Source organism: Pseudoliparis swirei, chromosome 20 (genome assembly GCF_029220125.1).
Source record: "Pseudoliparis swirei isolate HS2019 ecotype Mariana Trench chromosome 20, NWPU_hadal_v1, whole genome shotgun sequence".
NCBI lineage: Eukaryota > Metazoa > Chordata > Actinopteri > Perciformes > Liparidae > Pseudoliparis > Pseudoliparis swirei.
Genome location: NC_079407.1, coordinates 25,912,306 through 25,938,090, shown reverse-complemented (window position 1 = coordinate 25,938,090; position 25,785 = coordinate 25,912,306). Strand labels below are relative to the sequence as shown.

Below are 25,785 nucleotides of genomic sequence, written 5' to 3'. Positions count from 1 at the left end.
TTAGAAGATATATGATTTATTTCCTCTAAAACACATACATTATGCAGTATATTATTAAAACATTTATGGAAGTCATTCACCTATTTAACAATACTTGCTCTCAAAAAGTTTACATCTATATCTTCATCATCTAATATCCATTCATTCAATTACACCTGCTGACAATATGGCACGAGGGGCAGACTGCTGTTGGAATGAACTTCGACCGCATGGTGGCGCTGTGTCCCCAAATATCTAGAGCAGTCATTCAGAATCAGAATCAGAATCAGAACCTTTTATTGCCGAGTATGTTTTCACATACAAGGAATGTGTCATGGCACAAGAAACAATAACATTAACAACAATCAACACAGTGCGATAATTAATAATATATATAAGATAAAGTGCACAGACTGGCAGGTTTCAGTATTTTAATAAGTGTAAATAAGTTTAAAATTCATGTCTTTGGTCAAATATCCATTATGTTTTCAGCTTCAGTTATAATATTAAACCATATTGTGTGGTTATCAAAGCACGATCCATTAGTGTCTAATTACAAGTGCAATAAACTACTATTGGAATAAATCCACGGTTGCTCGAGAGAGAGTGGTGCAAGAATGAGTCCTAAATCCATCGATGCATCGTTTGGTGCATGAGACCGCCTCGTTGTGTTTCAGTTTAGTTCGTTTATAGCCTGAAGTTTGCTTTTTTACTTCCGGTGATTGTATTCGAGGCTTCAAAATTCACAACAGTTGTTTAAATTTGCGAATAATTATTTTGCAGAACAAAGACGTGCGAGTGTCATGAACATATGTTTGTCAAAGAGTTTATTTCCTGCAAAATAATTCAAAATCCATTAGAAATATTCCGGTGGTCCACAACAATACGTCATCCGTGTTGCCTTCACATGCTCATCGTGCTCGGTCAGACAATACTTTCTTCTACATTCTAATGTTTTTATATATTAAATCTGACTCTGTTTCTTCTGAATTGTTTCATGAAAGAGTCTTAAATTATGGCATGTAGTTTTACCATAATCATTATTAGCACTTTGTTTATGATTTCTTTGTGTTGTGCACCGACAGATATGCTAGAGAGGTTCAGGTCATTTATGTTCGCTTTCTCTCATTCCAGGCTTCCTGATTGTTTTCACCTGTCATCACACCTGTCTCCTATGCTCATCAGTGTCAGCCCCGCCCCTGATTGGTCCCACCTGTGTCTTGTTACCATGTGCTTAAATTCCCCTGTCTCCCAGTGTTCCTTGTCAGTTCATCTGGTCTTTTGCCATGATCACGTCGGGTTATGTTGTGCTCTTGAAAAGTTTTTGATCCCTCACTACGTGAGCGCTTTCATTTTGTTCACTGCAGAACCGAAAATAAAGTACTTACAAATACTTTATCTCTGTCTCCCGGGTCGTGCAATTGGGTCCTACTTCCTAAGTGTCTGAGATCGTAACAGAACGAACTGACCACATTATGGACCCAGCCGACCCAAGAACGCTTCACGCCGCTCTGTCGGTACAGGGCGTGACGATTTTTCATCACGAGGAAAAACTGGACAAAGTCAGCCGGAAATACAAGAGCTGAGAGGACGCCAGGCCGGGTTCAGGAAGAATTATCTACACAGATGCAACAACTGGTTGCCCAAATGAATAATTTTTCACTCATCAACAGACTGCTCCTCCGGTGACGTCATCCACAGCTGAGAATTTGCCTGTCAATACTCCCTCTGTCTACCCAGGCCAGGCTGTTTCCTCACCGTTACGGCTGGCTCTTCCGGAGAGATTTTCCGGAGACTCTTCGAATTGCAGAGCCTTTCTGGTACAGTGTGATCTGCATTTTCAACACAACCCAGCAGCGTTTTTATCTGAGCATGGTAAAGTGGCGTTTATTGTGTCTCATTTAACGGGAAGAGCTGCAGCCTGGGCTACTGCAGAATGGTCTAGAGACACCGAACTATGTTACTCATTGGCCGATTTCATAGAGACTATGAGCCGCATTTTTGACCACTCATCGCCTGCTACGGAGGCCAGCAGAAGACTGTTTCAAATACGTCAGCTCAACCGTCAGGTGGTTGATTATGCCATCGAGTTTCGTACAGCAGCAGCGGACAGCGGATGGAATGTTCCGCTCTTCGTGACGCCTTCATGACAGGACTTTCGAACCGATAAAGGACCAGCTGGCTCCACTGGAGACACCCGGGATCTGGAATCCTCATCGCTGTGGCCATCCGGATCGATAACCGTCTTCGAAAGAGAGAGGAGCGCCGACGCAACCGAGATGTTATTCCCAGCTTCCAGAATTCGCCTCGGAGGGTCGTGCCGCCAGCGGAGGATTTCCAGCTCATGTTACCGGACCATCAGAGGACTACACTTCGAATGACTCCGGTGAACCCATGCAGCTTGGAAGAACCAGGCTTTCTCTGGAGGAGAGGCAGCGCCGTTCACGGAGGGTTGCTGTTTCTACTGCGGCCAGCCGGGTCATCAACTCGCTTCATGCCCGGGAAAAGATCGTGCTCACCAGTCAAAAGGAGGGCGCTGGTGAGCAAGTTTCCCGCAGACTTCCCTCCTCGACCTGTTACTCAGGTAGACATTTGTATTAACAATCAGACCATTGACCAGGGTGTGTTAATAGACTCAGGGGCTGACGAAAGCCTTATAGACTGGGGCCTAGTCAAACAGCTAAAAATAAAACTGTCCCGCTATCTCATCCTGTTAGTGCCAGTGCCTTAGACGGCCGCTTGTTGTTCACAGTTACCCATTGCACTGAGCCCATACAGATTACTATAAATAAGGACCATACCGAGAGCATGCAATTTCATATTTTTGAGTCGACTCAGCACCCGATTATTTTGGGGTTTCCTTGGTTGAAGATCCACAATCCTCACATAGACTGGCCTTCATGGAAAGTTAAGGAATGGGGAGAGGATTGTAAGGGCAGGTGTAAACTTTCGCAACCTGTTAATGCACCAACAGACTCTAGTAGGATCATTATAGATCACCCTGACTATCCTGATCTACACAAGGTACCTTCCTGTTACCATGATTTAAAAGAAGCGTTTAACAAGTCTAAAGCCTTGTCGCTACCTCCTCACCGAGATTTTGACTGTCCCATTGATCTCTTACTTGTCGAGCCCCCATTCCCAAGGGGAGACTTTACTCGATTTCGAGACCTGAGAGAACAGCAATGGATGAATACATCTCCTCTTCACTCAAATCAGGGATTATCCGTCCTTCATCGTCTCCAGCCGGAGCGGGATTCGTTTTTGTGGGAAAGAAAGACGGGTCTCTGAGACCTTGCATAGACTACAGTCCACTAAATGACATTACGGTGAAGAACCGCTATCCTCTGCCACTCATGTCATCTGCTTTTGAACTGCTTCAAACGGCCAAGATATTCACCAAGTTGGATTTAAGAAATGCATATCACTTGGTTAGAATAAAACAAGGGGATGAGTGGAAGACTGGATTCAACACTCAGAATGGTCACTGAGTACTTGGTAATGCCTTTTGGACTGTGCAATGCACCGCTGTTTTTCAAGCTTTTGTGAATGAGGTTTTTGGGAATTCTTGAATATTTCAGTGTTTGTGTATCTGGATGACATACTGATTTTCTCCCCAGACGCTAAATCTCATGTTAACCATGTCCGCCAAATTTTGCAGAAACTACTGGATAATCAGCTATATGTCAAGGCAGAGAAGTGCGAGTTCCACACAGAAGAGGTGTCTTTCTTAGGATACATAGTCTCACCTAATCATATCCAAATGGATCCTGCGAAAGTCAGTGCAGTATCCCAGTGGCCCACACCAGACTCCAGGAAAAAGGTTCAGCAGTTCCTAGGATTTGCTAACTTCTATAGGAAGTTTATTAGGAATTTCAGTTCTGTTGCTGCTCCTCTGCATGTTCTGACTTCTCCTAAGGTTCCTTCAAGTGGACCCCAGGCGGATCTTGCTTTCAAACTTCTCAGAGATAGATTCACATCAGCTCCCATACTCACCATTCCAGATCCCCAGCGCCAGTTTATGGTCGAGGTGGATGCTTCCAATGAGGGAATTGGAGGAGTACTGTCTCAACGTTCTGCAGAAGACAACAAGATGCATCCATGTGCTTACCTGTCGCGGAAGTTGACAACGGCAGAGCGGAATTATGACGTGGGAAACAAGGAATTGTTAGCTGTAAAAGCTGCCCTCGAGGAATGGAGACACTGGCTGGAGGGTGCAGAGCAACCGTTTTTAGTCTGGACAGATCACAAGAATCTAGAATATATAAGAAAGGCTAAGCGTCTCAACTCCCGTCAGGCCAGGTGGACACTTTTCTTTAGTAGATTCAACTTCACACTCTCTTTTCGTCCCGGTCTCAGAATCAGAAACCCGATGCTTTGTCTCGTCTTTACGATCCCGAACCACTTGCGGTAGAGCCCAAGACCATCCTTCCACTTAACCGGGTGATCGGAGCCTTTTCCTGGCAAGTGGAGTCAGACGTTAAAGAGGCAAATGTCATGAATCCAGCGCCTAGCGAGTGTCCCAACAATCTGCTGTTTGTTCCTGAGGCTCTTCACTCCAAGGTCATCCACTGGGCTCACTCATCTGTGCTTTCGTGCCATCCGGGAGTAGCAAGAACAATGTTCAGGATTCAACAACGTTTCTGGTGGCCATCCATGAAGAAAAATGTGGCCGAGTATGTAGCGGCTTGTCCGGTGTGTGCGTGTAATAAGACCTCATCTCAAGTTAAGATGGGCTTGCTCCAGCCGCTGCCGATTCCCCATCGTCCTTGGTCACACATTTCGATGGATTTTGTGACAGGATTTCCTCATCCAGAGGCAAGACTACGGTTCTAACAGTGGTTGATCGATTTTCAAAGATGGCTCACTTCATCCCATTGACCAAGCTTCCTCTGCCAAAGTCACCGCAGAGGTCATGATGAATCACGATTCAGGATCCATGGATTCCTAATGACATTGTTTCCGACAGGGGTCCACAATTCATTTCCGCCTTCTGGAAAGAGTTTTGTCGACTCATAGGTGCCACCGTCAGCCTGTCATCAGGATATCACCCTCAGTCAAATGGACAGTCGGAGCGTCTGAACCAAGAACTAGAGACTACGCCACTTTGTCCCGTCTCCCGGAACCAGACCACCTGGAGGGAGCACCTCACATGGGTCGAGGTTACCCACAATAGCCTGCCAACGGCGGCCACAGGTCTCTCTCCATTCCATTGTGTCAATGGTTTCCAGCCTCCACTTTTCCCTAACAACGAGGAAGAGGTGATGGTTCCATCGGCACATGCCATGATCAGACGTTGTCGCAGAGTTTGGGCTGGTGCTCGCCAGTCTCTTCTCCAGTTCAGCTCGGATGAAGGCTGTTGCGGACGTTCATCGCAGGGTCGCTCCTCCTACAGTCCAGGCCAAAAGGTTTGGCTCTCTACCAAAGACTTACCACTCCATGTCGCCTCAAAGAAACTGGCTCCGAGATTTGTGGGTCCGTTTCCAGTGTCCAGAGTCATCAACCCGGCGTGCACGCTTGCAACTCCCAGGACCTTGAGAGTGCACCCAACGTTTCACGTTAGTAGAATCAAGCCGGTGTGTGAGAGCACACTTGTTCCGCCTCCAAGCCCCTCCACCGCCCCAGTTCTTTGAAGGGGTGACGTTTACAAGGTCCGTGAGATACTGGAGGTCTGTAATAGGGGGACGGGCATGCAATTCCTGGTAGACTGGAAGGGTTACGGTCCTGAGGCTAGAAGCTGGATAGCTGCTTCATTTATCGTAGACAAGACTCTTATCCACGACTTTTACAATCAGCCTGGGCCATCAGGAGTTGGCCCTAGAGGGGTACTGTTGTGCACCGACAGATATGCTAGAGAGGTTCAGGTCATTTATGTTCGCTTTCTCTCATTCCAGGCTTCCTGATTGTTTTCACCTGTCATCACACCTGTCTCCTATGCTCATCAGTGTCAGCCCCGCCCCTGATTGGTCCCACCTGTGTCTTGTTACCATGTGCTTAAATTCCCCTGTCTCCCAGTGTTCCTTGTCAGTTCGTCTGGTCTTTTGCCATGATCAGGTCGGGTTATGTTGTGCTCTTGAAAAGTTTTTGATCCCTCACTACGTGAGCGCTTTCATTTTGTTCACTGCAGAACCGAAAAATAAAGTACTTACAAATACTTTATCTCTGTCTCCCGGGTCGTGCAATTGGGTCCTACTTCCTAAGTGTCTGAGATCGTAACACTTTGTACATTATTTTGTTCTTATTTAGGCTACTTCCACTATTTTTACATTTCACAGCATACTGCATGGCATTCCTCTGACTGATTAGACATTTTAAATACATTTTATAACATTTTATTTGCTTTATTGCATTCATCGTTATGCCATATTTTTAGAGTAATTAAAATATATGTTTGATTTTCCGCAATATTGTTGTAGTAATTTAAAAAAAAAGTATGTTATTATATTTTATTTGCATTCATGCGTCCATCGTTACACAATATTTTTATAATAATTAAAATATATATATTTTATTGTGTTTCATTTGCATTATTGCATCCATCGTTACGCAATATTTCTTTAGTCGTTTTTAAATATATGTTATATTTCATTTGCATGAATGCATCCATCATTACGCAATATTTTTACAGTCATTAAAAAATAAATATTTTCTTGTGTTTTATTTGCACTGACTGCATCCATCGTTACGCAATATTTGTTATAGTAATTAAAATATATATTGCATGACGTTACATGTGCCCTTTTCGTCGTAAGGGGGCGTGGAAAACGCGGTCCTTGGTTTTTCTGTTGTTGATGTCAACAACAAAAAAGTTACACAAGCGCGAGAGAGAGAGCGAGAGAGAGAGAGAGAGATGGTGTTTTACAAGAGGACAGTTTCAGAACGGTAGAAGAGGCCACGCCCCCCACCACTCACCGGCCACACACCTGTGAGGGGGGAAAATACTACACACTTCAAATCAGTGGTCAGACCCACGCCTTCTCTCTCTCTGGAAGAAACACGTTTTCTTCTTCTTTTTCTTCTTCTTCACGGGTCCTCACGTGGCTCGGAACAAGTATATATCGTGTTTTATTTCCGCGCCATGGAGCTGAGTTCCGTGATCTTCACCACCGGGAGCTCCGTCGGGTTTTTCCGCCTTGTCAACACTGCGGTCGGGATGCTGACGGTGCCCGAGTCGGCCTGCAGGAACGCGTGGAGGTGGAGGAACATCTCCACATCCTTTGTGCACAGCTTCATCACCGCGATGTGGGCAGTGCTGTGGTGAGTTTGATAAAATAAATAAAATAAAATCATCTGATTCATTCTTTATGCATGTTTTATTTTAAATACATGGATGCTGAATGGCTTTTGGCGCCAGTTTCTTCATTTTTAGCCATGCTGTTTAACTTCAGGATATATTTAGAGATATATAATCTAGTATCAAGTTCCTCTAAACTGTAAAACACACATATTTTAGGGGGGATTATTTGTATCTGAACTCCCTGTGTTCATCTTTGCAGTTTTTTTCTTCACCCAAAGATGGCTGAAGATTTGATAGAAACCCACTCTGTGTTCTCTCACTCTTTGGTGTCGTTTTCCATCGGTGAGTACTTCACGGTGTTCAGTTATGAATATGTATGTGTGGTGTTGAATGGGCTGGGTCGAGGGGGGGGGGGGGAGGTTGGTGCACCCATGATGCCATCAAAGGGGGGGGAATCCGGAAGTTACATGACCCATCCCTTGGTCTACTTCTTTTTTTTCTTTCTTTTTTATCACAGGGTTACATGTCAACCATAAATTACACAACAGCTGCAGTGTTTGCATTACCTGAGGAAACGTTGTCAGACATCAGTGCCAACCCCAACGCTCAACGAATCAGCCGTTAGAAATGTTGATATTGTCACACGGCTGTTTATTGTTTCTACTGACGTTGTACATTTATTTCCATATTGTAGTTTAATGAAAACGTTTGAGGGTTTACCAGGAAAACTTAAACTTTAAACATTCTCACTGGCGTATGAATGAACTAGAGATGGTCATTATTTACACTCTTTTTCTGGACTAAAGTTCACTTATCCTGCCGATTCTGTTATTATTTTTCATACAAAATTATTATTATTACTTTATTTAAAAGTGACTATGTGCAGTTAAAACATAAATGTCACCATGTGATGCTCTGTACCAGATTGTAGCTACACAGCTAATTTGCATCTGTATACCTTCGACAGACCATAATAAACATAAAACAATGACAAACTTAAAACAATAACAAACACAAAACAACAAAAATAAAACAAAATAAAACAAACAATATCAAAAACAAAACAATAATAAACACAAAACAACAAAAATATAACAAAATAAAACAACAAAAATAAAACAAAATAAAACATAAAACAATAATAAACATAAAACAATGACAAACTTAAAACAATAACAAACATAAAACAACAAAAATAAAATAAAACAAAACATCAACAAACTTAAAACAATAACAAACACAAAACAACAAAAATATAACAAAAATAAAACATAAAACAATAATAAACATAAAACAAAATAATACATAAAAAAATAACGTTACACATTGCTTCTTGGAATCCACATTGTCGGCTACATTGACTTGTTTACCGTCTACTCTCTGCAGACCAAATCAGAAACTCAAGGAATTAGACGTAGCTTTATTTTATTAAGATTTCTCAAACATAAAAATACACATGCAAACCTTCTTAAAATAGCATATTTTCCTTTTTTCCCCTCATTTATCCTCAAAGTGTTCTTGAAGCCGCTTGTGAGCCCTCTTATAACCCACAAATCAAAATGTGTTTGGATCTGTGCGGATCAACAAAACCTCCACATGGATTCCCAGAATGTTTGACATTCTTTCAGGAAGTTGGAGAAGCAAACGTGTGTGTGGGGGGGGGCATCGCCGCTTTGTGAAGATCAATGGAGGGCATTATTATGGGTCCTATAGGCACCCTGTACGAGTCACGTGATATCACCAGGACAGTAAGCGCGCAGGAGGAAAAAAGTCAGATTTATTCTAGCTGTGCAGAAACAGAGAGGGGAGTCATTCACTCAAAGCATGGAGATGGGGAGGGGGGGGGGTTGTTCTGCAGCCCGGCACGCCGTGATACCACGCTGCGAGTTATTCTCCACTTGTTGAATGAAGACCTTGTGCAATGTCTTTCAGAGGAACCCAACATGTAGAGGAACACACAAAAATCCTGAATTTCTAATGTTAAAAAAATATCATGATAGTACAGAATGAGGTTTCATCAAAAAGTTTGGTCCAAAAAAATTCTATTTTAAAAAATCCCTAAAAATATAACATGTCGTAAAAAGATTCATAGTTTAAGTATTCTTTTTTTTAAAGTAATCGTATCGGAGTAAAACATTAAATACAGAGCAATGCTCTCTACCTGGTGGGTTTTCACCCATAGAATAGTAAGATAACTCGTAAATAAATTGTTATATATGAATAATTGTTCATAATGCAAGTGAAGTGCAAACAAAAGGCCTCAGTAAAAAGATGTTTACATGTATCCAGTAACATATCCGGCTGAGCCAGATGTTTGAATCCGAGTTTCTGAGACGTCGAATCGACACTCGGCGTCAGCCGGAAAGCCGGTTTGACTAGTTTGATGTAAACTTTTGCCAATGAATGTCACTCCTCAGGCTCTTGATTAATAAAAATAAATACATTTGGTACTTTGGGGAAGTTCTCAGGCATCGGTTATATATATATCTGTATATATATATTTATATATAAATATTTATGTATATATTTATTTTTATATATATATATTTATATCTAAATATGTATATATAAATATTTATTTATATTTATATTGATATAAATATATATATATGCAAATTGTGAGAACAAACGTGTTGCCGCAATGTGTCCTCGTCTCTTTTTTTCTAACACAACGGGGGTTTCAATTCCAGTCGCTCCCTCACAACCTTTCATCCTTCATCCTCATCCTCATCCTCAATACTTCATTATGTCTCCAGCATTTTTGAATAGCCGTCCCCATGGAGACGGCTGGTGGGGAAAGGAAGGGGCGGGGCTTGCCGGTTATGAATAGCCTCTCTTCGAGACAAATCTCGCTTGCCATCGCTGTCGTCATGGAAGCGGCGCCCCCCCCCCCCACCCCCACCCCCCGATGCACTTCATACAATGGCGGAAATACACGAGGGCAAAACTGCCCTTAAGAAATATAATGTTGCCCCTGATGTCACGAGGAGAATTTTGAATTATAAAAAAAACAAATAAATAAGTTATAATTGTTAATAGTTGTTTAACAAAAAATTTAATGACAATAAATAACCATGAAAAAATATGAATATGATTGTCTGATTTATGTTTTCTGTTTTTTTTTGTTACAAAAATATAAGACACTTTTAATCCATAGACTACTGCCTAATAGTCTTATTGTTGCAATTTGTATGACTATTCCTTATATACTGTAAGCCTAAATAAGTATATTTATTATTTTTTAACAAAGGTTAAATGTTTAAAAAAGGTTCCCCCAATTTCTTTTTTAATGCCCTTGGATCTCAGTAAGTGGGGGCGAAAAATACCCCCTAAAAAAATATGTAAATGTCCCCCCCTTCATGTGCTCGAGGCTTCTTCTGCCCAATAAGTCTCTTTTCCGACGATTAAACCTCCGGACCTAAAGACGTTGTTCCCATCGGCCGAATGCTCTCTGCCCCGCAGGTTACTTCATCTACGACTTCCTGGACATGGTGGGCCACCAGAAGCTGAGTCAGTCCTGGGAGCTTCTCTTTCATCACATCGTGGTAGGTCTCCTTCAAGCCGTCACAGTTACACACTAAACTTCAAAGATAATCTGACCTCTCAGAAACGGGTGCACGTCCTCTACTTGTGCACATGGATTCATTTTTGACCCCCAGCGCACAGCTCAGGAGCTCATGGAGACAACAAATACCAGACTTTCTTGTCCTGTGACAAAAGAACAAAGTGACACACACACACACACACACACACTCCTGCAGAGCATTCCGCCTCCTTTAACGCCTCGAAAGTTGAAGAGAAGCACCAATCGGATCACTTAACCCCTCCCCTCCCGTATTCTGGCTCTTTTTTTCTGATCTACTTCTTGAATATCTTCTCTCTTTACATGTGACTGCGTGACTTTCAGGTGACTTTCAGCTGCGGTGTGTGTGTGTGTGTGTGTGTGTGTGTGTGTGTGTGTGTGTGTGTGTGTGTGTGTGTGTGTGTGTGTGTGTGTGTGTGTGTGTGTGTGTGTGTGTGTGTGTGTGTGTGTGTGTGTGTGTGTGTGTGTGTGTGTGTTTGCTTTCTGTTGTCTTGTTGTCGTGGTGCGTCGCTCACCTCGTAAAAGAGCTGTTTATTTAATTTAAGTGTGTGTCGGAAGTGTGTGTGGCAGGCTTACTTATTTAATGACTTAATGACCTATTTACTCACTTACGTACTTACTTACGTACTTGCGTACTTACTTACTAATGTACTTAATGACTTAATGACCTACTTACTTACTTACTTAAGTACTTACTTAAGTACTTACTTACTTATGTACTTAATGACTTAATGACCTACTTACTCACTTACGTACTTACTTACGTACACTTATGTACATAATGACCTACGTACTTAAGTACTTACTTAAGTACTTATTACTTACGTACTTGCGTACTTACTAATGTACTTAATGACCTCCGTACTTCCATACTTACTTATGTACTTAATGACTTAATGACCTATTTACTCACTTACGTACTTACTTACGTACTTGCGTACTTACTTACTAATGTACTTAATGACTTAATGACCTACTTACTTACGTACTTACTTGCGTACTTACTTACTTATGTACTTAATGACCTACTTACTCACTTACTTACGTACACTTATGTACTTAATGACCTATGTACTTAAGTACTTACTTAAGTACTTACTAATGTACTTAATGACTTAATGACCTACTTACTCACTTACATACTTACGTACTTACTTACATACTTACTTATGTACTTAATGACTTAATGACCTACTTACTTACTCATTTACTTACTTTCTCACTCACTCACTCATTTACTCACTCCCTTTCTTATACTTCCTTCCCTCCCGAGGGTTTCCTCAGTTATCCAGGTCGTGGTGGTAAACAGCACGAGGTGGACGTGGAGTTGTGTTGATCTCGTTGTCGTCTCAGAGAAACGATGATTTCAAACATTCCACGGGAGGTTTTCTCTCCCCTTGACCGAAGGGGAGATTACAGCTCGTTGTTTGTGTTTGAGGCTCCAGCCACAGCCTCGGGCTTCCTTTGGAAAACAGGAAGTCACGATAGTTCTGCCAGGAATATGGTGACTGCATATATATATATATATATATATATATATATGTATGTTAAGAGTTGAGTGAAACTGGTCATTGTCGGCGGTGGACTAAGTGCAGTGCACACGGTTAATATAATAATAGGGTCAGTTTGCCCGTGACTCTGGAAAGAGTGAGCTCGTTATTAAAACTATGAGCCAGAAGTGAAGGACGCCAGAGAGGAGGGGAGATTGTTTCCCCGTGTTCAGCAAGTGGAAAGCAGAACGTCCAACGTTGTGTCTTCAGCTTCTTGATCAAGAACACAGTGAACACCAAGTGGACCAGCTCCTCTCTCTCTCTCTCTCTCTCTCTTTTTGGCTGCTCACTCTTTGACCTGTCTCTCTCTCTCTTTGGCCTCTCTCTCTCTCTCTGGCCTCTCTCTCTCTTTTTTGGCTGCTCACTCTTTGACCTGTCTCTCTCTCTCTTTGGCCTCTCTCTCTCTTTGGCCTCTCTCTTTCTCTCTCTCTCTTTTTGGCTGCTCACTCTTTGACCTCTCTCTTTCTCTCTATTTGGCCTCTCTCTCTCTCTATTTGACCTCTCTCCATCTCTCTCTATTTGACCTCTCTCTCTCTCGTTGGCCTCTCTCTCTCTATTTGACCTCTCTCTCTCTTTGGCCTATTTCGCTCTCTTTGACCTCTCTCTATCGCCTCTCTCTCTCTTTGACCTATCTCTCTCTCTCTCTCTATTTGACCTCGTTCTCTCTTTGGCCTATCTCTCTCTCTTTCTCTTTGACCTCTCTCTCTCGTTGACCTCTCTCTCTCTATTTAACGTATCTCTCTCTTTCGCCTTTCTCTCTCTATTTTTGACCTGCCTCTCTCTCTCTCTCTCTCTCTTTGGCCTCTCTCTATCGTTGACCTCTCTCTCTCGCTCTCTCTCTTTGGCCTCTCTCTATCGTTGACCTCTCTCTCTCTTTGACCTCTCTCTCTCATTGACCTCTCTCTCTTTGGCCTTTCTCTCTCTATTGTTGACCTCTCTCTCTCTCTATCGTTGACCTCTCTCTCTCTCTCTTTGGCCTCTCTCTATCGTTGACCTTTCTCTCTCTTTCTCTCTCCCTCTCTCTCTCTCAGGGTGAAAACTGTAGTTTTCTCAGCATGTGTGTCGTGTCTTTCCATGAAAGCGTCCTCCCGCTCCTCGTTAGGCAGAGTTAGTTGAATTACCTCCGTATAAAATTATTGGTTTACCAATCATCAGCTCCATTTACTCAGGTTTGAATGAGGTTCACATGTTGATACAGAAATATAACCGCTTCTGAGTTTACATGAGTGACGCAGTGTTTAAAATATATATATATTTAAATGTATTTAACCTGTAAAAGCCTCATTGAGAAAACAAATGAGTGCCCTGGCCAAGACAGCAGGAGCACATTATATATATTAAACAAAGTTTCAGACATGCAACATAAAACAGTGACAGACAATAAAATAAATACCATAAGTGAGCATGTTGACATTTCATGCAGTATTTTTGGATAACGGCTCATAACTAGTTTTTGGATAAATGGTTTAAAATATTTTATTTATTTTATTTTCTTTATTTTCTTTATTTATTAATTCATATATATTTTTTATTTATTTGTAACCAGGAAAAGCCCTCATGCTTCTCGAAAAGTCTCCTTTACAAGACAACAGTACATTTCAGTTTTACAGCTTCTCTCACCAGCATAACTGTTTTCAGCTGCGCTCACATAAAAAGGGTTTTCAAGGGTTTTATACCCCTCCGTTAGTCTTCTAAGTCGATAACACAAAGTACCACTAGAACACTGGAGATGGGCCTCTACACACCTCTGTAGAGACTTCATTAAACACCAGAGAATAGTCATTTACCACATTAACTATGTAGAGAGAGTATTTCTGATTAATTTAATGTTATATTCATTGAAAAAAACAGTGCTTTACTTTTAAAAAATAAGGACATTTCTAAGTGACCCCAAACTTTTGAACGGTAGTGGACCTGAATGGAACTCGTCTCAGTTCACCAGGCATGAAGAACAAGATATATTTGCCTCCCATGGGCAAACTGTGAATGGCGTTTGGTTCTTGTGTCATGTTGCGAACGCTTTGATGATGACGTGTCGTTGGAATGCGTCGCAACAACTTTAAATATGCGGAACTAGATTTTCCCGTATACCCAGCCGTTTCCGCCTGTTGCTTCACCGGCAGCCCGACGCAGCGGCTGCAGTACAGGCAGGTGGGCTGCAGGGGGCAGACGTCTGTGGTTTGTGGTCTCCATGTTTATTCAAGCGTATCCGAAGCTCATCTGATCCGTTTCCTGAGGCGTGCACGTCCTCCAGGGATTGATTCTGCATTATGAAGCATTGTGTCGAGTGTTAATGCGAAATCAGAAATGAAGAGGATTGTTTTTTTAATGTATCTTTGTGTTGTTTGTTTATTCGAATGAAAAACAAATGAGTCCATACATCACGTGTGTAGATGTCTTTTTTGGTGATAATGAACAAATATAATGATGTCATACGCCATATTAAACAGCAGAGCCAGGGCTACAAGACTATAGGGAATCCATTTGGACCCGCCCCAAACACAACTCGACAACCAACGATAAACATAACCGGAAGAATAACTCAAGAATCACTTGGAAATTACTTGGAAATTAATTCTGGAATGCTGAACTGTGACCCCCCCCCCCCCCCCCCCCCCCCCGGACGCCTCCGTGAAGCTCACACGCTATACAATCAGGCGCTTATTTCCAATTTAATCCTCGGTCAAATCGTCAAAAATATCAACCACAGGAATATGAATTTCCTTTATGATGAAAAACGTAAATCCACAGGCGCAATGTTGATTTCTAAGGACTGAAATCTGACTGCGTGAAGGCAGAGAGGAGCAAATTATAGAGAATTATACCGTTATATACACATCTCATTCTAATCTCACAAGTATTTTCTTTATTCTAACACACAAAATTGTTAAAATAGCTCTTGTTGACGTGGCGTGTGTTTATTAAATGGCCACGGTTCTTTATATTTTATAACGGCTCAAGACATGTTTTTGTTTAGCCGGCCCACAGATATATTTCCAGTCGTCCATAATCTGTGGGCGCGTCTCCCCGTCATGACCCACACCGTGATGTGACAATAAATAATACACCGAATAATAAAAACATCCAGTCGGAGGTCTTTGAATGATACAAAGATGACAATCAAACATCGTTGTTGACGACAGCCAATGAGATGACAGAGAGAGACACTTTTTTTTTCTTCGCGGGGAAAGATGGGTGATGTGTGTGTGTGTCTGCAGTCATCTTATTTTGGCGGGGAAACCCCAGAAAGTTCCTCCCTCCACTCTGTGGATCATGACAGGAGGACAGACATCTGGTCTCCACATGGCCCCCCCCCCACACACACACACACACACACACACACACACACACACGCTGCCTTGTCCTCAACCCCCATATCTTAGCACCCCCCCCCCCCCTCTTGCACCGCCCACTCACATGGCTGCAAACCAACGGTTTTATTATATCTCACTCTACATGTTTTTGTTTTCCCCCTCGTGGAATTTATTATTGATAATAATAATAATTATTATTATTTATTGCATGAAGGAATGTTCCACATCTTTTCTTTGTGTGTCAGCGATGGTTTAAATCACACAAACAAAATACAATCCACAGATTAGATGGAGGCAGCGCCTTGTGTCTTTATCGTGTGTGTGTGTGTGTGTATCTGTGTGTGTGTCTGAGAGACACAGACCTGTGGTCAGACGTCAGTTATATATTGTGTGGTGTGTGTGCATGTGTGTTTGTGAGAGAGTGTGTGTGCATATGTATGTGTGTGTGTGTGTGAGAGAGAGAGAGGGACAGACCTGTCGTCAGATATATATTGCGTGTGTGTGTGCGTGCGTGTGTTTGTGTGTGTGAGAGAGTGTCTGTGTGCGTGTGTGTGTGTGTGTGATAGGGAGAGATAGACGGACCTGACGTCAGATATAAATTGTGTGTGTGTATAGTCAGACCTCAGTGTGTGTGTGTGAGAGTGTATGTGTGTGTGTACGTCTGTGTGTGTGTGTGTGCAAATGTGTATGTATGAATACATGTGTGTGTGTCTGTATGTGTGTGTGCGTGTATTTGTGCACGCACTTGTATGTGTGTGCTCGCGCTTGTGTGTTGTGCGTGTGTATCTGTATGTGTGTGTATATATATATATGTGTGTGTGTGTGTATCTGTATGTGTGTGTGTATCTGTATGTGTATATATATATGTGTGTATCTGTATGTGTGTGTATCTGTATCTGTATGTGTGTGTATCTGTATGTGTGTGTATCTGTATGTGTGTATCTGTATGTGTGTGTATCTGTATGTGTGTATATATATGTGTGTATCTGTATGTGTGTATATATATGTGTGTGTATCTGTATGTGTGTGTATGTGTGTATCTGTATGTGTGTGTATATATATGTGTGTGTGTGTGTATCTGTATGTGTGTATATATATGTGTGTATGTGTGTGTATCTGTATGTGTGTGTATATGTGTGTGTGTATCTGTATGTGTGTGTATCTGTATGTGTGTATGTGTGTGTATCTGTATGTGTGTGTGTGTGTATCTGTATGTGTGTGTATCTGTATGTGTGTGTGTGTGTATCTGTATGTGTGTGTATCTGTATGTGTGTGTATCTGTATGTGTGTGTATCTGTATGTGTGTGTGTATGTATGTGTGTATCTGTATGTGTGTGTGTATCTGTATGTGTGTGTATCTGTATGTGTGTGTATCTGTATGTGTGTGTATCTGTATGTGTGTGTGTATCTGTATGTGTGTGTGTATCTGTATGTGTGTGTATGCTTCTATAGACCTGGGTCGACACCGCCATCTTTTTTCTTTTTATTCGCGCTCACTTCCACAGGAAATGAAATGCGACCGCGGGTCAGCAGCTTTCAGAGGGTCGGCGGTTCGATTCCCGCCCTAGCCGATGTGCCCTTGAGCAAGACGCGTCACCCTGACTTCCTCCCCGTAGCTGTGTCGACGCTGGATGGTCGTGAGTCTCTCTGGATAAAAGCGTCTAAATGTTATGGAGGAAAGAAAAAGAAAATCCGCCGGAACTGAACCTGAAAGTCTCTGAGGACCGGAGGCGGGAAAACAGGTCAGACTGGAACCCTCAAAGAACGTGTGTGTGTGTGTGTGTGTGTGTTTCTCTATGTGTGTGTGTGTGTGTTTCTCTATGTGTGTGTGTGTTTCTCTATGTGTGTGTGTTTCTCTATGTGTGTGTGTGTTTCTCTATGTGTGTGTGTGTTTCTCTATGTGTGTGTGTGTGTTTCTCTATGTGTGTGTGTGTTTCTCTATGTGTGTGTGTGTTTCTCTGTGTGTGTGTGTCTGTTTCTCTATGTGTGTGTGTTTCTCTATGTGTGTGTGTGTCTGTTTCTCTGTGTGTGTGTGTGTTTCTCTGTGTGTGTGTGTGTGTGTGTGTTTCTCTGTGTGTGTGTGTGTGTGTTTCTCTGTGTGTGTGTGTGTTTCTCTGTGTGTGTGTGTTTCTCTATGTGTGTGTGTGTGTTTCTCTATGCGTGTGTGTGTGTTTCTCTATGTGTGTGTGTGTTTCTCTGTGTGTGTGTGTGTGTGTCTGTTTCTCTATGCGTGTGTGTGTGTTTCTCTATGCGTGTGTGTGTGTGTGTGTGTTTCTCTATGTGTGTGTGTCTGTTTCTCTATGTGTGTGTGTGTCTGTTTCTCTGTGTGTGTGTCTGTTTCTCTATGTGTGTGTGTGTCTGTTTCTCTATGTGTGTGTGTCTGTTTCTCTATGTGTGTGTGTCTGTTTCTCTATGTGTGTGTGTGTTTCTATGTGTGTGTGTGTCTGTTTCTCTATGTGTGTGTGTGTCTGTTTCTCTATGTGTGTCTGTTTCTCTATGTGTGTGTGTCTGTTTCTCTATGTGTGTGTGTCTGTTTCTCTATGTGTGTGTGTGTTTCTCTATGTGTGTGTGTGTGTTTCTCTATGTGTGTGTCTGTTTCTCTATGTGTGTGTGTGTCTGTTTCTCTATGTGTGTGTCTGTTTCTCTATGTGTGTGTGTGTGTTTCTCTCTGTGTGTGTGTTTCTCTATGTGTGTGTGTGTGTTTCTCTATGTGTGTGTGTTTCTCTATGTGTGTGTGTGTTTCTCTATGTGTGTGTGTGTGTTCTCTATGTGTGTGTGTGTGTGTTTCTCTATGTGTGTGTTTCTCTATGTGTGTGTGTGTGTTTCTCTATGTGTGTGTTTCTCTATGTGTGTGTGTCTGTTTCTCTATGTGTGTGTGTGTGTGTGTGAGAGAAGATGTTTATCCTAAGGGAGGGAGGGAGGCTGAACAGGTGCTGCTACACCAGGCTAATGACTGTTTGTGATCCTGGAGGTGGAGAGGGGGCGGAGCCTAACGCCACATTCTGGATAAATATGGAATAATGCAGGAGGCATAACTTGTACTTAATAGTTTTAAAACAACATCATCTGCTCGGTTAGCACCTGCTAACTGACCCACTCAGAGACGTACAGCCGGGGTTGTGTTCAGGTTCCCCCGATGACGACCTGCTGAGGTCACGGCGTCTTGTTTGTCCGCATAACTTTTTTATTGTTCTTCTCTTCTTCTCCTCCTGATGGTCGATTTGAGACAAATGTCCCTGCTGGTTATCGAGCGTGAACATTGTGGTCCCTCGCGCTATCAGTGTTGATACCAAGATCAGCTAACGGATAACCACGAAGCGCCATAAAAGAGCCGCGATGCAGGCGGAACACCTGGAGGCGTGTCCTCATCGCTGACGGGTTCATGGTGACCCGCCACCTTTTATGTTACGTCGACTTCTATCTCGTCGGGTCCGATTAGACTTGAAATGAAGACCACAGGGTGAACGGGGCTGCAGCTGTGGCCTTGGTGAGTGTGTGTGTGTGTGTGTGTGGGGGGTCAGAGTGTATATGGTCTTGTTTTTGCATTTCCATGGAAACAGATGAGGGTCTTCCAAGCTCTTCTTGCCTTTGCTCTGGGTTTGAAACAAAGATGGATGCATGTGTTTAACACACACACACACACACACACACACACACACACACACACACACACACACACACACACACACACACACACACACACACACACACACACACACACACACACACACGCGCACACACACGCACACACACGCACACACACACGTAGCCTTTGAAGGTGCAGAACAAACGTGTGATGGATCCAACGGTTTAGAACAGGGGTGTCAAACTCATTTTCACCGAGGGCCACATCGGCCTCATGGCTGCCCTCAAAGGGCCGGTTGTCACTAACACGGTATAATTCTAACTACTGCAGAACATATTGTTAAATAACTGTCTTTGCATTTGTTTATTGTTTATTTAGGTGTACTTATATGAATGTATAACTATATATGCAAATGTATTTAATATTATAAAATCAATCTATTTAATTTAATTATATTTATTTTAACCCACATTACTTTATCAAAGATCAAACAAACATTATTACATTAACTTTGTTAAAAGCTTTGTCACAGTTGAGACAGGTGGTTCTCCACTGGTCTGGGCAGTGGTTCTCCACTGGTCTGGGTAGTGGTTCTCTACTGGTCTGGCTTTGGGACGCACTATCACCCCTGAATGACAAGCTGAGACCTAAATCGAGGGACATTTTTAACTTCTCAAATGTATTTAATGAAAAGATGGTGCAGTTTGAACCTGAGAGTTCAGAATATCACAGTATGCACAACAAAACTATTTAGTAATATTCCCTTTTACAGTCAATTATGAACCAACAAGTGAATCTTAAGGACACAAGGTAATACAACATACATTACTACTCAATAACTTCAGACTTTAAAACATGTCTAAACAGTGGTTTCATGCATAAACATGAAGTAAAAAAGTCTGGTTTTAAAAAGCCTCAAAAGATGTAATTCATGTCTCACTGAACCTATGACACATAAAGCTGCTCTACAAGTCAGAGTCTTGAGGAGCAGCTTTTATACACAAACTATAAATAAATTAAACAAGGGTAATTAAAAAAGATTCACATGTTCAACATTAACTTTTCTTCTGACTATATTATAAATACTGAACAACATGAAGCAGCACTCACTTCAACCTTAGTGACCACTGACGTAGACCTGATGGAGGAATTCATAATAGGGGAACTGGGGATGTTTGTTAATACAAAGTCAATGTGGTCACACACGCACGCGCACACACACACGCGCGTCTGGATGTCCGCCGGGCGCGTGAATGACAGGACGCGAAAAATGCGCCTCATTCGGGCTGATTTTTTAAACTCGGGCGGTAAAAGTAGGTGAGACTGTTGAAATGCTCCGCATGTCGTGACCCGGAAGTCGAAAGAGACGATAAATTAAATTCTCCGTGTACCTTCGGCGACGGCGTCTTCTCTCCGTTATCAACTCAGCCAATAGCGCCATTTGCATTCGCTGTACTCCTATTAACACCATGGAAGAACAGTAGAGGGATGTAGCTTCGCCTCGCTCTCTGTTCGCCATCTTTCTCGAAATGTTGTTGTTGGTGGTGGTGACGAGGTCAAGCGGAAATGGCTGTATCACCACGAGTTGTAATGAAAACAGCGCCGCCTATCGTATCGGATATGACATGCTTTCGGCCAATGATTCGAATTACTCACTGCCATGTATATTGGGATAACAGCTGATCCCCCAAAAGATAGCATAGTCCGACTAAGGCAAGAATCGAATTATACCATCATGTAAACGCACTGACTGTGATGGCTGTGACTGAACTCTGTCTGTGAGCTTGTAGTTGGTTCATAATGACAGACAGTCTGAGGCAGTCTGTCAGCTGTCTGTCAGTAATCCAGCTCCTGGTCTTTGATTTGGTGATTTTCTCAACTCCACTGACGAGTTTTTCGGGGCAAAATTGGTATTCATGAACGTTTTCTCATCTGGGACTGGTTCTGAACTCAGACCGTTGGTGAATACGTTCACATCAACTCAACAGACATCCTCAGATTTAAATAATTATCATAATAATAAATATGAGAATCACCATTTGTGACTCCTTCATCTGTCCCTTTTCAAATAATAGAATAAATGCAATTGCAATCACTTTCAAGTAAACCAGATTAGTCTATCAGACTAGAAAAAAAGCTCAATGTTGAGCTTTTGTTTTGAAGGACAACAGCAGAAAAGCCAAACTCACGGAGGTAAGACCTGGCAAGTCGCCAAGAATCTCGGCTGTCGCGCATGCGCAGGCGTAACCTGTTAATGTCGTAACGTAAACATGTACACGAAGGTACAGGCATTTCAACATGTATTTATTGATGACTTAGTTTTATGTCGGTGTACTTTGAGCTTGTGTAATATGTGAAGTTATCAATAAAGGTGTTTCTGCATTTCCCCTGCGCCCCACCTGTAGTGGTACGTTCCCCTCTCTCGGGGCGCACAGCTGAGAACACGCTGTCAGAGAACCCGCTTTCAGGCGTTCATTAAAATCAGGCGGAGATCTTTTCTGACGTCAATCTTCCAGTCAGGAAGACAACATTTCAGAAGACACTTTAGAAAATGTTCGAAAACAAGGAACAATGTGTTTCTGAATTTATTTTCATTTCATTTTGGAGATCGACAGGGAACGTCTCCGAGATCGACCACTGTAGTAAAGCAATGCAAGGGTTGCCTCTCCTCTGGCGTGAACGCAGCATGAAGGAGAGTGAACAGACCGCAGTCCGCTGCAAAAAAATACCTTCAAAATAAAAGCACAAGATTTTTGTTCCTCCCTTTTTTAAGAAAAGGCATCATATTTATTTCATGCCGTCGCGGGCCACATCAAATGACGTGGCGGGCCACATCAAATGACGTGGCGGGCCACATTTGGCCCGCGGGCCATGAGTTTGACACATGTGGTTTAGAATATCCCCCCCAGACATAACACAACCCCCACCACGGGGATGAATCCCTGTCAGCTGTCCGCCTCCTCTCCTCCCTCTTCTCACCCACACATCCCTCTCTCTCTCTCTCTCTCTCTCTCTCTCTCTCTCTCTCTCTCTCTCTCTGAGTGTGTCGCTCGCTCGCTCTCTCACTCACACATACTCACACACGCCCTCCCTCTCTCTCTCTCTCTCTCTCTCTCTTCAGTGTCCTGTCCCGCTGCCTCTGTGTTTTAGTGACGTTGCTTCCCTCTAGTGGCCACTTGTTGCAACTCGGTTACAACACAAACGTTCATAAGAGCAGGTCAGCAGACGTGAGTCATGAGGCGGTGTCTTCCACATCATCATAATAATCATGACGCAAAGAAAAAAGAGTTCTGAGAAGGAATTAAAAAAATTAGATCTTATAAATCTTATATTAGATTTTCACTTTATCCACACACACATTATCCTATGATATTCATGTACATTATTTTTGTATTTATTGTTACTGCTGCAGCGTGTCCTGCTCCGTTATGATCTTTGTAACGGACTGTAGAGAAATCCAGCCTGCAGTTTTATTCATGGTCATTTTTACAACTTTAAAATGCACAATTTTCCGTTTTGTGTCGTCTTTCCAAAATGTCCATATTATGCTAATTGAATAGAGATAATAAAGTAATATGAAGTCTTTAAGCTTAAACTACTTGGCACTTTTCTTACTAAAGATGTTCAACAAAAATGCATTTTGCCAATGAGGAAAATATGAGTTCATATTTGTATATATATATATATATATTTGTCAAAAATAAATTGGTAAATAAGTAGCTTTGATGATCAAACAGTATCTGCTCCTCATTTGCTGTTTAGCACTGTTTACACAAACAAACACACACACACACACACACACAAACACACGCATATAAGGTGATAAACAACTCCAGTGTCATTACAGTATTAAACATATAGTATTTGCATTCTCTAACCACATCCATTGTAACCTTCCTCTTCCTCTTCAATTAATTTTGTATAGCCCAATATAACAAGTTAATAATTCTCCTCAGCGGCCTTTACAATCTGTACACATACGACATCCCTGACCTTTGACCTCACATCGGATCAGGAAAAACTCCCAAAAAATAGAGATAAAAAAACTTTCACAAGGGGAAAAAAGAAGAAGAAAGAAGAACCCTCCAGGAGAGCAACAGAGGAGGACCCGTCTCCAGGATGGACAGAACCGATGTCATGTGACCAGAATGACATAAACATTGAATGAATCCTCCTCCTCCTCCTCCTCCTCTTCCTCTGCAGGTGATCACCTGTTTCGGATTCTCCGTGCTGTCCTGCCGCTACGTGGGCTTCGCCGTGGTGGCCCTGCTGGTGGAGATCAACTCGGTGTTCCTGCACCTGCGGCAGATGCTGCGGCTGGCGGGCGACGCGGCGGGCACGCCGTACCGCGTCAACAGCATCGTGAACCTGGGCACGTACGTGGTGTTCCGCATCAACACGCTGGCCTGGATGACCCGCTGGCTGGTGCTCAACCGCGACAACGTGCCGCTGCTGGCCTACACGCTGGGCAGCCTGGGCATGGCCATCGTGACCGCCATGAACATCGTGCTGTTCTGCCGGCTGCTCAGGAGCGACTTCCTGAAGGGCAGCGGCCGCGAGGCCAAGAAGGAGAAGGAGAAGGAGATGTGAGGAGGAGGAAGGAGGAGGAGGAGGAGGAGGAGGAGGAGGAGGAGGACGACGACGACGTGAGAAGGATTGTAATCTGTAGTGTGTGTGTGTGTCACTCACAGCCATAATACTAAAAGCTACAATTAGCTTTAGTTGTAACTTCAGGTGAGTGTGTGCGTGCGTGTGCGTCTGTGTGTGTGTGTGTGTGTGTGTGTGGCCTTGCATGAAACACAGATCACGCACAGCCATAATGTTAAAAGCTAAACTTTAGGCTTGTGTGTCTGTCTGTCTGTCTGTGTGTGTGTGTGTGTGCATGTGTGCATGTGTGTGTGTGCATGTGTGTGGTCCAATAATCCTGAAGTGCCGTTAGTGTCTCACTGACAGTGATGTCGGATTCTTACAATGAAGTTCTTGTCAAAACAAAACCGTACCGCCTTATTTCCACGTGATTTGGTTCAGCTCAATGTTCTAACGTGTGAGTGTACGCGTGTGTTATAAAATGTAACCTCCAGTCAGTGAAGATGCTCTGTACATAAAACAAACACAGAAAATATGGGAAGCAAGTACAAATATCTGAAGGATAATCTTTTTTATTGACCTCAGATAAAAAAATAAAAATAAACCAGTCGTATCCAAACTTGTTGAACTAACCTCCTAAACTAAAATAACGCTTGCTACCTCAGAAAACTTCTTTCTTCTCCCACAATTTCTTTCAAACATCCGTGATAAAGCATTTACAAAAGCACCAACAGAATATAATAATGTTCATTATACATATCCAGCATGAAACCCTCATCCTTAAAAAAAAAAACTCCAGCCTCTCGGATCCGACGCAGACGTTATTCTTCGTTTGACCTCTAGGGGGCAGCACACTCCTCAACATCTCCTCTGATATCAGCACAAACAGCTCCAGAAAGGTCTTTTATTTTGGTTTTTTAAACATCTTCGTGGACCTGTACCTCCACCTGCTTTAGTTATATTAGCACGAAGCACAGAACCGAATTAAAAACTGATCTGAGATCTGTAAATACAGAAAACACAAAGCTGTCTTCTCTCAAAGCTCGCATCGTAGCGGAAAAACCTCATTTCCTCGTTGCCTTTTTGTGTACGATCGTTGTTTAGGCGGTTAGAATGTGTGTATTTGTAATTTATTTGTGCGGGGAAAAAAATGATGAAAAATTAACTGAATGTTCAGTGGCGGTTTGCGAAAGTTATGGCACATCGCGTCTCCTGGTTTTACTTCAAAATGACACAGACCACTAAAATAACTCTTTGTCCGCGTTAAATTCAAGACATGGCTGCACTAAAGAAAGAAATGAAGACGGTTAAATTTGGTTTATCGTTTGTTAAATTTCCAGATTTTTAATAATGAGAAGTAATAAGCTCCCTTTGTAAAAAAAAAATGTTTTATTGTGAAAGTCGATTTGCCACTTTTTTTCTTCGTATCCGTACTTTAAATTGTAAACATGCAGCTTGGCTTTGTGGTTGGAGTGAAGACAACTGGTGCTTACCAACAAAGCAAGCTTATATATTTGTAAACGTGTTGTTGGAATTATTCACCGTGTTGCCGTTTATGAATTATGATATATAAATAACATCCAAGTTGAGATGCCTCCTAAGAAGGACTTTTGGCCTAAAACAATCTCCTCGTTCTGCTCTCTGTGGTCCCATTTCTGCTTTTTTTGGTGCTTTTATTGTTTTTATTTTAAACCGTCCAGAAGGCCGTGGAGGATTCTTTGTTATTTTTATATATTTTATAGGAAGTGAACATAAGGAATTTTAAGTGGCGGCGTTTATGAAGCCATGTTGCCTCACATCCCTCACCATGCAGCTGCATCGATCTCACAGAATGAGAAAATAATCTGTTTATTTATCACAAACTCACAATAATACCAACTTGGCTTGTTTATTGATGTTTTTCTGGTGATTGGTGAAATATTGTCTGTTGTAAATTCTGAATTTTTTTT

The 25,785-nt window shown here is 42.3% G+C and overlaps 1 protein-coding gene across 1 annotated transcript; it reads left to right on the top strand.

The window, feature by feature from the left end:
* The first annotated feature begins 7,057 nt into the window (after positions 1 to 7,057).
* On the top strand, positions 7,058 to 23,839 carry tlcd2 (TLC domain containing 2). Its single transcript, XM_056441460.1, has 4 exons — positions 7,058 to 7,236; positions 7,476 to 7,558; positions 10,679 to 10,761; positions 23,453 to 23,839. Exons 1-4 carry the CDS (start codon positions 7,058 to 7,060, stop codon positions 23,837 to 23,839), a joined length of 732 nt encoding a protein of 243 aa, XP_056297435.1.
* Positions 23,840 to 25,785: the final 1,946 nt, after the last annotated feature.

Excerpts from the sequence above, each read along its gene's own strand:
- tlcd2 (XM_056441460.1), top strand. The coding sequence starts at position 7,058 with ATGGAGCTGAGTTCCGTGATCTTCACCACCGGGAGCTCCGTCGGGTTT. Across the intron at positions 7,237-7,475 it reads GCGATGTGGGCAGTGCTGTG|TTTTTTTCTTCACCCAAAGA; the intron begins GTGAGTTTGATA and ends TCATCTTTGCAG. Across the intron at positions 10,762-23,452 it reads TTCTCTTTCATCACATCGTG|GTGATCACCTGTTTCGGATT; the intron begins GTAGGTCTCCTT and ends CTTCCTCTGCAG.